We start from the raw sequence: 14,379 nt of genomic DNA, 5'->3' as shown, positions 1-14,379 counted from the left end.
TTGCTTCGAACATGGAACAATGGAAATGTGAGCAGTTAGTGTGGGCAGTAAAATGTAAATGATAAAAGTTAAAATATGTTTACTAAAGTTGGCGGGAAAAATAAGCTGCAAAACGTTTTAATAAAAGTATTTACTATTTTCCCGCACAGTTATTTTATTGTTGAGGGAAATCACGAAAACTTTTTTATTGCAATTCAGTGCGCAGCAACACGCAGCTGTTTTTTCTATCATTTATTCTTTTTTAAACATAATTTGAAACTGTTTTGGGCGGACGAAATGCAGAGGCACGCTCAGGCTTTATATGTGGCCTTGGGTGTCGGAAAAGGAAAGCGAGCCCCATACACACACACGCTCAAATTCACCCACTTGAGCACGCACACACCCACACATTAGGGGGTGGCAGGGATGTAATAAAACACATCCGCATCAACCATGGTCCTGTCCATGTGGACGCTGCTGTCCCGCCGCGTGGCCAGACCAAAAAATAAAACAATAGTCGACTTCCATCTGGATGTACGCTCGTGTGTGGCAGTAGTCATATAAAATGTTCGCACATATGCCGAGTTGCTTTCATCCATTTGCTGCAATATTAAAACAAAAGTAATGCGAAAGTGCTTTCCAACCCATCGCCCTTGTTGCCGCCCACAGTGCTTGCCGCTCTAAAAAAAAACAAAAGCCGTAGATAAAACATTTTCTGAAATTGTGTCTGGCATGCAACTATGTAGGGATATTTTAAAAACTGACCAAAGTAAAGCTTCATCTATGCCCCACTAGGATCCAGGAACCAAAACCAAGTTCAACGGGTTTTTTGGGTATGCTGGAAACTGCGGAATTAAGGGTTATATCTTAAAGTGAAATAGTATTGTCTTGCCAACACATTCACTTTATTAATATCAAATCTTGGCTTGAAAACATAATGCTTTTAATGGGTATCCAAACTACATATCATCTGGCTTACCCAGTTTTAAATTTAGTTTAAAACTTGGCTCATTACACTTTCGGCTTGGAACACAGTCTCTCTATAAAAAATAGCACAGTTTTATGAAAAAGGTTTATCACCACTATCCCCCCTTTTTCTTATCGTTTGCTGTTAAACACAATATATGTTGGAGTATTAGGCAACCTCGTTTTAAAAACTTCCGCTTTAAGCTATGCTCTTGTCCTCTACTTTGTCTGTGATTTCATTTCATTAACTTCCGGGTAAACTTCGAAAAGACAACTTGAGAGAGTTCCCCAAGGACTGCTTTTTAAGCCCCATATCTCCATAATCACTTTCATTGCCGCCGAGAGTATACCAGTCTTAAATATAACATTTTTTTTCTGTCAGCGAGATGCGATTTTTGTCGTTGGCTAAAAAGGAAGCGGATGGGGAAACGCAATAACTTCCTTATAGACCAAAAACTTTATGGCTGCAACAGCAGCTGCACTCGAGTCGCTATCAAACCCAAACCTCATCCTTTAGCCCCTCAGGCTTTCGCATCCTTCCCCCATGTCACAATGTTATTGTATTATAATGGTCTCTGGCGCGGACCAAGGCTGCTTGGGCTTCTGCGTATGTTCTATTTTTTAAGATATGCAAAATAAGTTGCAGTTGCTTTCGACAAAAGCAACTCGCAGACAAACACATCAGACATTGTGGAAAATAACTATTTATATATACGGACGCATACTCGTATATCAGTGTGTTTGTGTTGGGCTGAGTGAAAAGTTTGCCGGGTACGCAGGAAAATTATAATTCTTCCTCTCTAAACAAAGACTGGCCCAAGGAGGAAAGGACATGCTGAAAGAGCAGCAGTAACTGACTGAGTGGCAGTAACTGTTGGCTTCCATTTGACAGTTTTCCATCCTCTCGATATTTAATCAACTTCCTTTTTGTTTTTATTCCCCTTTCTATTTTGCATTTAAAATGACTTGATGCGAGTCATATTAAATGGGAATAATTGAATTGATAATGCTCATTTGGTTATTTATGTAGCATGTGCCACGGTTATTTGTACCAATTAATTGTTTAATTATTACAAAATCCTTTTCATATTTATTGGCCATTGAATTAAATCATTTTTAATTATAGGTCAATGAAAACAATCCATTCTACAACGTTTTTAAATTAAATGGCTGTTAATTTTATTATTGTTACTTATGAAAGGGTCATCATTGTGTTTTGTTGTCTGAAACTAATGACTATTTAACTGCGAAATGCTTGCTGTGTATGGGTCTGATGCATCAATGCGTTTTAATGCCGATTGCTATCTGATTTCTGACGAGATTATTCTAGCTTGAACTCGAATAATTAAGCACTGTTAAAACCCATTGTGTTTTATATTTTTGATAACGATAGCCCTGCTGCTTTATCAGATTGCATCAAGCAAACATCACCACAGCTTTAAGGGTTTTTGAAACCAGACTTCAAAGTTGTACGTTCTAGTCCCCCCTTTTTGCCCCCTGCTGATTCATTCTAACGTTCTCTATTTTATTTTCCAGTCGAAGAAATAGTCGCACATATTTTTGCCTGGTGGAATGTGCTAAAAGTGCCGGCAAGTAAAAATAATTGCGATTATACTCGCTATTTTTCCGCACAGCAGAGTTGGGCTAACACTAAAGATGAGTGGGGTTGGGGTTGGGTAAGGAGCTTACCTGTTCTGTACAGACAGGAGCATAAGTGAATGCCTCTGGTTGGCATTCAGGTTGTTTCAGGGGAGACTTTTCCACATTGCTCCATTCGTTCGATTTTGTTTTAGTTTATTCCCGTTCCGCCACATTGTAAAATACGAAACCGCTAAAGTTCTTTAACCCCTTTTCTCTTCTTAACCGGCACCTTTTATTAGCCAAACATTTTCAATAACAGATTGTCCTAACTTTTTCAACTTACCATATGTTTTATTGTAAAACACAAAATATTTTTATCATAATGAAAACAACTTTGGTGGTTAGTGTAATCAATGATTAACAAATCAATAATATGCTTTAATGAGGTGCAAATTAATGTAAGGGTTTTAATTATTTCAATATTCCGTTCATTGAATGCAAAACAAGTTTAATTACAACAATATTTTGCGTTGTTAAAGTGAATGGTAAATTACAATATTTGATACGCATACAAAGGAATCTTTTCGACCCATTTAAAAAGGCTAATACGCGATTTATTTATTCAAATATGTTTTATATGCATCCTTTGTGAACAACCATTTGTAAAGCACCGATTTCGGATAACAAAAATGCTCAATTACGTTGATGGTATTTAAAGAACAGTTTGACTTATTGATAGGCAATATACTGCGTCAAACGTGGCGTATGCGTAATTTAAATGCCGAACAGCTTCTCTTTTTTCCCTTTCACCACCTTGGTAGTTTCTCTGATTGCTTGTGGCTTAATTAAGGGGAGGAGGAAAAGTTAGCCGCATTGTTTGCAATTTGGTATCCCATTTTTGTCATCGTCAACATCATCAGCAGCTCTCCCATCAGGCCGGGCTCTGTTCTATTGTTCGTTGAATTAGGTTTTGGTTTTAGTGAATGGACTGCAGTTGTCGCTTATCCTTATCTGTTTGTCCTTGTTATTATAATTATCAGCAGACGAGTAAGGTGGCCTTTGTTTTCGAGGACTCGAATCGCGAATTATGCTTTCCACTCGGCTTGCTCTGGCCAAATGGCAGATAAGATATGCTCAAGTCGAGATGTTGGCTTTAAGGCTGCAGCCGCTTTAATTAGTGATTATACATTTGCAGCACGTGCTGCTCTTGGCCCTTTGGTTTCCCAGTCGAGTTAATTAATTTATTATTGTTCTGGCATTCGTTTGGCAACAAATTTTGACACAATACAACTGTTGGCCCACAATAAATTAACTCCACCACTGACCTCCTGTTGTTCCTTGTGCGGCGTTTCATTAATAATTCAGCTCATACGAAACTGAGCCAAACTGCTGAATTGAGTAACCGAAACTGGATGAATTTAGTTCATCTCACATCAACAGCAGCAACATCTGTTCCATGACGTTCCTCGTTGTGCTCAAACCATAGTTTTTCCATTCAAGCCGAAAATCAATACTTTTGGCATTTGTCTGATAAATCTCTAGCTATTCGTTTCAATTTGTCAATCAAGATGACACACCCGGCCAGAAAAACAAAGCGAAAATTGAAATTAAAAACATTCAGACAGCATTGATCAAGAAAAATGTCCCGCCAAGTTTTTGGAAAATTTTAGCCGACTTTATACGCACTTTTGAAGATAATCCCTGAATTGTTTTATGGTAACAGCAATGTAAATAAATGCGTTTGATCTGACTTTGTTTTGTGGTTGAGTTCCCGAAATTTCTTGCTGCATACTTCTGTGTTCGAGCTAAACATTCATTTGATTTCGGTTGAACAATTTATTTGTGGGATAAGATTTCACAATAAATTATGAGATTTTGGCTCTTAGAATAGTTATGTTGGAGAATCCCTTAAATATTTAAGCAACCAATCTATTTAATTATTTCTATTTCTCTTTGAATATTGAATTTATTAGATAAATATCCTTTAACTGCAAGCAAAAGTGGGAATTTAATCAGCTGCACTTGTTTTTGCATTCTACATCTCTTAGCTTTGTTTAACCGCTTACCATATTTTTGTAGGATAACTCATTTAAATTTGCTGCTCAATTTGATAAATTTTAATTGCAAATTATAGCTGCAGGCGAAAATAGGGGGAAATGTGTGTAAATTTCCGAACATTAACAGAGCACAATTTTTGGCCATTTTCAGGAGGAACACTCGGGGTCTGGTTGACCTTCACTTAGCACTTCTAACGTTTTAGTTCTAACTTTTTCTCGCTCTAATTGCATTTTGCATACTGAGCGAAGTCTGGTGTGCATTTACACAAGTTTGCATATATGCATATATAAATATCTGCAGTCTGGCTGTCATGTGCCCGTCAACACACAGAGCATTTTGCACACATATCGCATTCAACTATTTGAACAGCAACTGAAATGCGCATAAAAACTTTTACAATAAATCAGGAAATTTGTAAAGCGTTACACACGCACCCATATGTGAAGCAGTCGGTTCGGCCAGATTTGTTGCAAAAATGTTCTGCTCCAAATGGAAATTTGTTTACCAAGCTGTTGATGCCGCAGGCTGTGTTCTGTTTTATCTGCCGCTGCTGTCGCAACAGTTTACATTACTTGGCGAGAGTAATTTCAAAATTTTGTAGCTGCTGACTACTGTGACAAAATCCCCATGATGCTTTTAGTTGGGAGGTGTTTTTTCTCGACCGTCTTTTATTTTTTACAGCTAATTAAGCTAATTAAGCAGTATGTTAGCAGGAGCAAAGTATTTTCAGCTCTTAAATTAAGTCTTGCCTTAAGTCTATCTACACACCTTCTTGAAATAAATCATTCTGCTCCTCTTACCTTTAAAAATAGATTGATTACGCTGTCTGCATTTAAATATAGATTTAATAAAGCGACGCCAGAAAGCATGGGTTGAAATGGGAAATTTGAATTTGATATTGTCTGTGTTGCAGCAGAAATCCCGTAAAACTTATTGATTGGCAACAAATATTTCGATGCTGTTGTTTTGTTTATTCCTAAGCTATAGTTACCAATTAAAAATATTTGCCTGAAATTGTATTTTAATTTTAAGTACGTAAAGGCTAAAACATATTATTTCAAGTACATTGCTAACCAAGCATGAGACGAGTTCATTGCTGGCTGGTGGGAGCAATCAATGTCCGTGACGAATGAACGATTTAACGATTATGGCGATAGAGTGATTTATCGGCGAGCAAATCAACTGAAGCAATACAAAACACACGTCCACACCCCAGTTACTCTGCTTCGCATTTGAGAAAGGCAAAGTCTTTAAACGTTGAGGGGCAGGATTTGCGTGTGTTTTATTGAGCACTAGATTGCACTCACTTATGGAAGCGATTAAAATCGATTCAATCCATTCCCGGCATAAATCAACTAACCAAAATCTTCTGCTGGCGAAGGTCAACACAACACCAGCACCAAACTCCGCCCAAAGAGTTCAACGAGGAAATATAAATGTCTGTAAGAGCGTATTTATTTAGTAGTCTTTGGTTGACAGCACTTGGCGGTATTGTCATAGAGGGAAATTGTCATTCATCATCTGCCCTTACAATAATCGTGCAAAAAAAACTATTTCCCAACTCCCATTCTGATAGGGCGATGAAAAGCCTTTTAAATGCAAATGCTTTATTTGTATTGCGGAAAAAGAAACCAAGAGAGCCCGTTTTATTTATGTTCCCTATTGTTGAACTTACTTAAAAACGTTGCGACCATGTAAACCACAAAGAGCAAACACAGATCTATCCATAGCAGATATGAAACCAAAAAAAAAAAAAAAACAAATTGCTTGCAACCATACAAATATTTGTATCGATAACTTAAATTTGATGCAATTCGTTCTTGTGTTTTCTTGTGTAGTATAGTTTTTGATATGAGAATTTTCCAATCAGCAAAGAAAGTAATAGTACTGGTTTCTGTTAAATAAAATATTTAAGTACATTGATATTGATTATGACCATACGGAGTGGAAAATTTCTCTGCTTGTTGCATGCCAATCAGCTCCACTCGGATTTTCAACTGCAGCTCCATCTGAATTTCATTCTCGACGCGTTTACCCATAAATATTCATGGGGTCTAATCGGTTTATGACTGTCATAATCGCCTGCACTTTGCACGGCTTTCGGTCATGAAGTTGGATTAGCTTTTCCCCACTATTTTTCCACATTTCTATTTCTGTATTCTCTTTACTCCCTGCTGACATATGTTTAATAAGGAATATAGGTTAATCTAAAATGCAAACCTTAAATAATTCAAAGCTTACAATTCCAAATAATTGAAAATAAATGGAAATAAAACTATATAATTCGTGTAATACCCAGGGACTTAAAACAACAAATTAAATTGTAACACAATAATATTTATGGAATAGATTTAGTTGTTAGTTTGTAAGTGTAACAATGTTTTTGATTTTTGGAATGCACCCAGAAAAAAAATTACCTTATAATTAGGAATTATTGCCTTAAACTTGAACCTTTCATATACAATTCAGGAATACATTACCTAAATTGACACCCAAGGAAATTGATAACTTAAACTTTGTTTTAGGTCATTTTTTTCCTAAATTTTGTATGGGAGGCCATTATTAAAGGCTAATATTTCTAATTTAAAGGCAATTTTGTCCTAAACAGAAAGCAATTTAGTTTTCTGAGTGTAGATTAAGTCGTTTATTTTGTAAGTGTATAAATATTTTTGTAGCTATTTAGTAGAGAAACTACAAAGATAATCATTTTTAATACAAAGTTCCTGATTTCTGTAAAAATTACTTATTACTTGTTGAAATCCTAAAGGTCTCCTTCCACCTTATTTAAGAACTCTAAAGAACACTAACTCTTTGGGATCAATCGAATAATCGTTTGGAACGAGAAATATTAAATAAAAATTGAAATCGGGCTACATATGGCTCCAGCGAAATGTCAGCCAACAAAAAATGCGTATATTTACGCGACATACTTACGACGTTTTAAATGAAAGCACGTGTTTAGCAAGGCAAACGATGGCGCTGATGCCTCAAATATCGCACCTAGCTCGCGCCACAAAAAGCCGTCCGGGGCACAAGCGAAAGTGGCAAGAGCATCAGCATCAGCCGGGCCAGGCAACCTGAAACGAGACCATAAAATGGCGAACGTTGGCAATAAAAACTAGAACAACTGCCAGTGGGCCAAATTCATGGGTGGGAGGAAATGGGGCAGGCTATGGGGGAGGGGCTAAGCGCTGGCAGGTGGAGCGCATTACTTTGAAAGTACATTGAGCTTGAAAATGACTTTGTAAATGGCGCTCGACAAATATTTTATTACTGGGGTACAGCAACAATTTATTTTGTTTGCCCCTCTGCTGACGCCCTTTTCTTTGCTTGAGATTTGCCGCCACTTTTCGCCTCTTTCGCAGACTATTTACCTTAAAGTTTCACTTTAATTTTAAATCAAACAATAATGAGCATGAGCTGCGCTCCCTTTAAGTTGTACGTACTATTACGGTCGAAAAACTAAGTAATCAGAAACTAGTGCTTTGCTGGAGTAACTGTAATAAAATATTACGTACAAAACTTTTGATTTTCTATACCTCTCAGGAAGGGTTGATTGAAATATAAAACATTTAAATTTATCAATTAAATTAATAACATCACAAACTATGGGCGAAAAACTCCGAACAACAAAAATCTATTGCTGCAAATCCAGCATAAGCAGCATGCATAAAATAAAGGATATTAAATTCGGTTTATCCCATACTTTATAATCGATTACAGCGAAAATTCCATTTTATTCATTCTGTATTGGCTACAATTTGTTGTTCATTTCAGCGCCTGCTGGGAAAATTTCATTAAAAATGATCAAGTTAATTTCACAAATTTGTGTGTGTTTCACTTCCTCCACGGGAGATGCCAGTCCAGGCCCAGTCGACTGTGGACTGTTGACTGTGGGGCTAAAACCGAGAAGGGAGAGTTATGGAATGTTGCCAAAATGGCAGCGGGTTAGACCTGCGGTTGCGGTTTTGCCCTGTTCTGGCCCGGACGAGTCGGAGCTCCGAGTCCGCACTGTACTGGGCCTCTTCGGTCCTGGTCTTTGAGTTATCCTTTTCGCGGTTACCTTTTGTCGCTTGCCATTGTTTTAGCCGGTCCATTGTTTTATATCCTTCGGATTGGGGCCCGAGGAAAGGGTTGCCAGCACTGTTGAACCTGGCCATTGTTTTTGGGCAGCTAGTGCGGGAATTTTTCAAACCGCGCTTCACTTGTTGGAGTGTTGACTTTGACGTGGTCAATGCTTGGGCGCCGTAACAGCTTCATTACCGCGCCCGTTCTCAGTTGATTACAATTCACAAAATTAACGCCCATGTTGAGATTACTCCTTAATGTCCCAGCCAAGGAGATAACGCCACTACCAGCCCATTCCCGCCCGCGGACAGGACTTTCCTTTCTGAAAGTCATCCTTGGGCTGCCGCGCGTAGTTTGCATTAATTTCGCGTTAATTTTGCGCGATAATCGTATTTCTTCGCATAATAGTCTGAAACTGGGTATTGGGCGGGGGCTTCCATATTGCTTTAATGGCGGCTAAAATGCTCCTAATGGCATCTATTTGAGATTTTATTTATGCTATTCCTCCTTATCCTTGCCTGGCTTCAAATTGAATGTGAAAATTGGCGGATAAATTTCAGCAAACATCTACTGAAAATAGCAGAGAATTTCGTTAGAAATTGAATTTTATGGGGTAAAAAAATCGAATATTTATTGATTGCACGGTACATTTTTAGTTATGTATATTTATTGTTAACTAAAATTATAAATGATGAGCGATCTGGTGAAACAGAGTTAAGGCCTGCATAGTCAGTTTAAGTTTATCAGCAACCTGTTAAATCTAGCCCGTAGCACAGACTATGGCCAATTGCGTTCTATGGTGACCAACTTTATTTTAGATATTGCAGCCGAATTGCGAACCGCTTTTTCATTGTAACCCCAAATCGCTTTTGTTTGATTCGCTGACCATGGCCGGCAAATTAAAAGTCGCTTGGATTGGCCCCAGCAAACAGTGGCGGGGTGGATTCCATCGGTCTTGTTTGGGCGACAAGAGGGGCTGAAGCGATGGGGAAATGAGCAATGGACCTTCAACAAAATCCTAATTATTCATTGTCGACGCGCCGCTCGCTGACAGCGAAAACAATGAGCGTACTCAACTGTGAAAACTGCAACAAAGCGCATTCCAAGCCCAGACTAAAAAGGACAGGGATTGGAGAAAAAAAAAAGGGGGGGGGGGGGGGAGTGACGCATTTACTGTCGCACTAAAAATAAAGCTTCGGGCCAAAGGATTTGCAAGGCATGAGAAACATTGTCAACATTTTTTACAATTTTCTAGTCGTTATTTACCATTGTTTCAGCTCAGAGCATTGTAGAGCTACAGCTACAGTTACAGCTACAGATACAGATATAGCTACATATACAGATACAGATACAATCCTTAGCTACGGGTGGTTGTATCCATGACTGTTGGCTATGGCAGCAATTTTCAGCATTTAGTCCAAGTCCATTTAATTTTAATGCACTCTCGCTCTCGCTCGCCATCGGAGTTATCGCAGCTTCCTTTATGGAAACGCCAGCAGACGATCTTTGATTTATGGCCAGAAATCAGAAATGCATTCAGCTTGGAGTGACCACTTATAGGAGTGGGTGATTTCGCAAGGACAGCGAATACCTTGCCTTGGGTTCTTCGCCTTCCCCGGTGCCCAATTACAACCAGTTGGCACTACGGCCAAAAATGTCTGCCCAACTATCTGACCCACGCCCAATTAATGAATGGTCGGCCAAGAGCCAAAATCCGCTTAGACGCAATGCGACACGTCCAACCAAAATAAATAAAAAACACAACAACAAGGTGAAAAATGCTAACCTAAGATATACAAACTTTATTTGTTTTTCCTTTCAAGGTTAGTCCATGCGAAATTGGCAACTGACCAATGGCAAAATAGAGCAGGATTTTCATTTCCTCTGTGTCTAGGTATAACCAAATAAATCATTGTTAATCCGTTTGATCGATTTTATGCCGAATTTTTCTACGCTTTAGGCTCCGCACGACAACAAAATGCAAATTGCTGCAATTAATTTCAATTTAAAACGTAAAACATCAGTGAGAAGGGCAGCTAATTTTGGCAAGCCAAAGCTTCAACATTCTTGCATTTAATTAAGGTCAAATTTAAAACATCTTTCGTTTAAATTACAATTTTTAAATTGTATTTGAAAGCAAAAAAATAAATAAATCTGGGAGACTAGAAATGGAGTTTTTCCAAAGCAGGCATTGTTTGTCAGTAAAAGAAAAAAAACCCAGTGTAGACTTATAGGCCACGAGTAGGCGATGGGTTTGTATTTATAGAAAAATCAATGAAAAAACAACGAAATTCTGGATTAATTTTATGTGTAAGTACGGAATGAAATTTTGCCTCTTGGTGGCCATTAAGTAATTGAAATGCCCGCCCTGCCAAATGCATAGTTTTGAAGGTACCTCTGAGTAGCAGACGAGTGCACTCAAAATCCCAGTAGTTCCAACACGGAGACGGCACAGGATACCCATGGCCAAAGCAGTGGTGAACACAACGTCGCCGTTGGCTGGACGGCGCCTGCTCCGGGACGTGAACCGGCTGCTGGCCTCGGGTTACCGCACCACCGTGGACGACGACATGGCCAACCTGGACGTGCGCTTTGAGGGGCCACTGGGCACCGCCTACGAGGGCGGCGTTTGGACGGTAAATGTGGCCATGCCGCTGGAGTACCCGCTGATGGCGCCGCGCGTCCGCTTCTTCACCAAGATCCTGCACCCGAACATCGATTTCACCACGGGCCTGGTCTGCATGAATGTGTTCAAGCAGGCCTGGTCGGCCAGCTACGACCTGGTGAACATCTTCGACACCTTTCTGCCCCAGCTGCTGCGCCACCCGAATCCGCACGACCCACTCAACCACCAGGCCGCCGCCATCATGAAGCACTCGGAGAAGCTCTTCTATGAGCACGTCGTCCTCTGCCTGAGGATGTACGCCCTGCCCGTGTTCCTCGCCCCCAGTGACCTCGTGGAGGAGGGCCTCGAGAAACGCTCCTCGGACCTTAGTCTTTCCGATCTGCTGTCGGACGAGGATGACGACGGCGACGACGACAACGCAGCAGCTTTAACGGCGCCGCCTTCTGCTGGGGCAGATCAGGTCGGCGATTGAGTATTTGGATGGTATTTTGTTGTGTTTTTGTAGGAGAACATTATGTATGCGATCAAATATATCGAAATTGGAAGTGTAATTAGTTATTATAAATAGCATAACGTATTTAACCGATAGAGTTCTTCGAGTTCGGATATTCATTTGTTGTCTTAAAAAAAAACATTTTCTAACCATCGAAATTATCGAAAATATGATACTATCATATCCACAAGGTTGGAGTAATTGGATGGTCTTTAGTTTTGGTTTTGTAATATTTGCAACCATTATTAATTTTAAAATCATTAATTATATTTTAACTTTAATCTTAGCGGATTCGAATGATTTAATTATTTTTCTTGCTGACCTGTTAAGGTGAGAAGGCAATTTCTTTGGAATTTATTAATAATTTATATATAATATATATTATTCGCTGTTATTGAAATACTTTCCCACCCTTAAGAATATTTTTGACTATCCTTAGCTGAAGAATTCCCGCTGTCAGTCAAAAAATCAATTATTACATATTAAAATAAATTTAAAAAAAAGTAAAATTAAATAAGAATTTAATATGCCTGACCAGAAATATTTGACATGAGCTGATTGAGCTGTTAATGTTCGAGTAAAGTGATTTGACTAAACGTTTGTTTTGTTTTTAAGCAGAACATTTTAAGGAAAGTGATTTTTCTCGATGATTACATGGCTCATTCCAAAGTCAAAGATGAACAGATCAGGTCTTGGCTCGGAGCTAAATATTAAATTAAGTACCAAGGCAGGCTTCACAACCATTCTAAACTCATGACAATTACCAATTTTATTGCTTGTCCAATTTCCTGACGAGATGTTTGCTATTAAATTGCGGGCCTTAATAGTGTCAAGCAAGATGAAACCATATTGCCGTAATGTTCCGATAAGAAATTAATTTTCGTCCATTAAGGATAATTACGAATTCAATGGCCATAATTGAAGCTGACGTCAACTCCACTCGACACTTCCAGGGGGCCTCAAGCAGGTGACTTCTGATTAATTTGTCTGATTAGTCTGAATCTGAGAACGGGTTTTCCGTCCTATCAGGCGGTCGAGTTCAACAGTGGAAAACTATTCTGTCGAATAAGTGCAGTCATCTGCAAAGAACGATTTAATTATGATAATTGTTAGAACAATGGTTTTTGATGGCCCAAGTGTTTTAATCTGGTTTACGACAGTTGAAGGGTTCGCAAACATAACAACGGCGCTAAATGTTTGATAAATCGAATTTGATATGGCTTTGGAAATGCCAAAATCAAGAGCTCAGCAATAATTCACTTATTGTTTGTATAAAAACGTAATTTAGATTTTACAAGGCATTAAGATTGTAATTTTTGTCAGCTAAAAATTGGTTTTTTATATCCCAAGAGGCTTAAACTGGCTTTGGCAAACAAATCAAGCCGATAAATTTAAGATAAGTCGAACTTGATATGATAATTGAAGAGACAAGCAAACATTTACTAATTTTTTTTTAAATAAATTAAATTTAACTTTTCACAGTTTACTGTTAAATTCTTTAAGACCTCAACTTGTGCTTCAGCTGAATTTTAAATGGTATTTGTTTTGTCTTTGTGTTGTAGACTTAAATATTTTGTGGAAAATAAATGGAATGGCGATAATTCAGAAAACTGACAAAACGATTTCGTCTGCATGTCCCCAAAATTTGGTTCAATTCGATGACGCTGGGTGGTGGGCGGTGAAGGGGGCACCTAAACGTGAATTTGGCTTTATTGACGCCTGCTGCTTGGCCTGGTCTGAATCTCTGGCTGACTGAATGGCTGGCCACCTTCCTTCCTTCCTGCCAATTGCAGAGACCATGGCCAATGTGAGTGCAGTGTTCCAGACAGTTGCGCAGACAATCCGAGCGAGGTTGAGGACGAGGTTTCAGTGGTTCTGGGCAGGTCGAATGCCTGCCCGTCTGCGTGTGCTGCCATCGAATTAGAATACGACGTGGCCCAGTCCCTCTGAGAACGAATTTATGCAATAGTCGTTGCCATTTTCGACATTGAATGACTTTATCTTCACATTTCCACAACGAAATGATGTCTTTAGTGAGACATTCGATTGAAACTGATGGTTCTTGGGGAGAAGAAGGAGTCGGAGTCGGAGTTGGATTGTCTCTTCTCCTTATGGTCCATAACACGTGGTGTGCTTTAGGATACTGAAAACCCAACAGATTGCAGACAATGAGTATTAAAATTAATGACAACAGAGAGAGTTGTGCTTGGCAAAACAGAAGTGAATATTGAATTAAAAGCTGTACATATACATTGTATACATTATGATTATTATGAGGAGACTCTTATTTATAAATATTCTTTTGGGATATCGATTCGAAGCAATTTAATAGTTTTTGAACAGAAAGGTTTTCTTCTATTGTGACTACGGCCTCGGCTTTTAATCTGATTGTAATCTGAGTTTATCATAATGGACCCAACAAAATCGCTTCGAGCATTTAAGATTATTCATTTTTATTCCAAAGTTAAAATAATAAGCTGTTGCCCTGTCGCGACGGAAAAGAATTTTGTGAGTAAAGAAAAATGTTCGAAAAAAATACGTATACTTAATACTCTACTAATACGGCGAGAATTGAAAAGCCAAATGACAAATAATTAATTTGCATTTA

The 14,379-nt window shown here is 38.7% G+C and overlaps 1 protein-coding gene across 1 annotated transcript; it reads left to right on the top strand.

Annotated features, from left to right (window-relative positions):
* The first annotated feature begins 10,832 nt into the window (after positions 1–10,832).
* LOC128259633 (ubiquitin-conjugating enzyme E2 H) lies at positions 10,833–11,866 on the top strand. Its single transcript, XM_052992170.1, has 2 exons — positions 10,833–10,962; positions 11,036–11,866. The coding sequence occupies exon 2, from the start codon at positions 11,115–11,117 to the stop codon at positions 11,748–11,750; it is 636 nt and encodes a 211-aa protein (XP_052848130.1). The 5' UTR covers positions 10,833–10,962; positions 11,036–11,114; the 3' UTR covers positions 11,751–11,866.
* Positions 11,867–14,379: the final 2,513 nt, after the last annotated feature.

Source organism: Drosophila gunungcola, chromosome 3R (genome assembly GCF_025200985.1).
Source record: "Drosophila gunungcola strain Sukarami chromosome 3R, Dgunungcola_SK_2, whole genome shotgun sequence".
NCBI lineage: Eukaryota > Metazoa > Arthropoda > Insecta > Diptera > Drosophilidae > Drosophila > Drosophila gunungcola.
The sequence above is the reverse complement of the archived record's forward strand: the minus strand, read 5'-3'. Positions and strand labels throughout refer to the sequence as shown.

Coding starts and splice junctions, on each gene's coding strand:
- LOC128259633 (XM_052992170.1), top strand. CDS start 11,115: ATGGCCAAAGCAGTGGTGAACACAACGTCGCCGTTGGCTGGACGGCGC.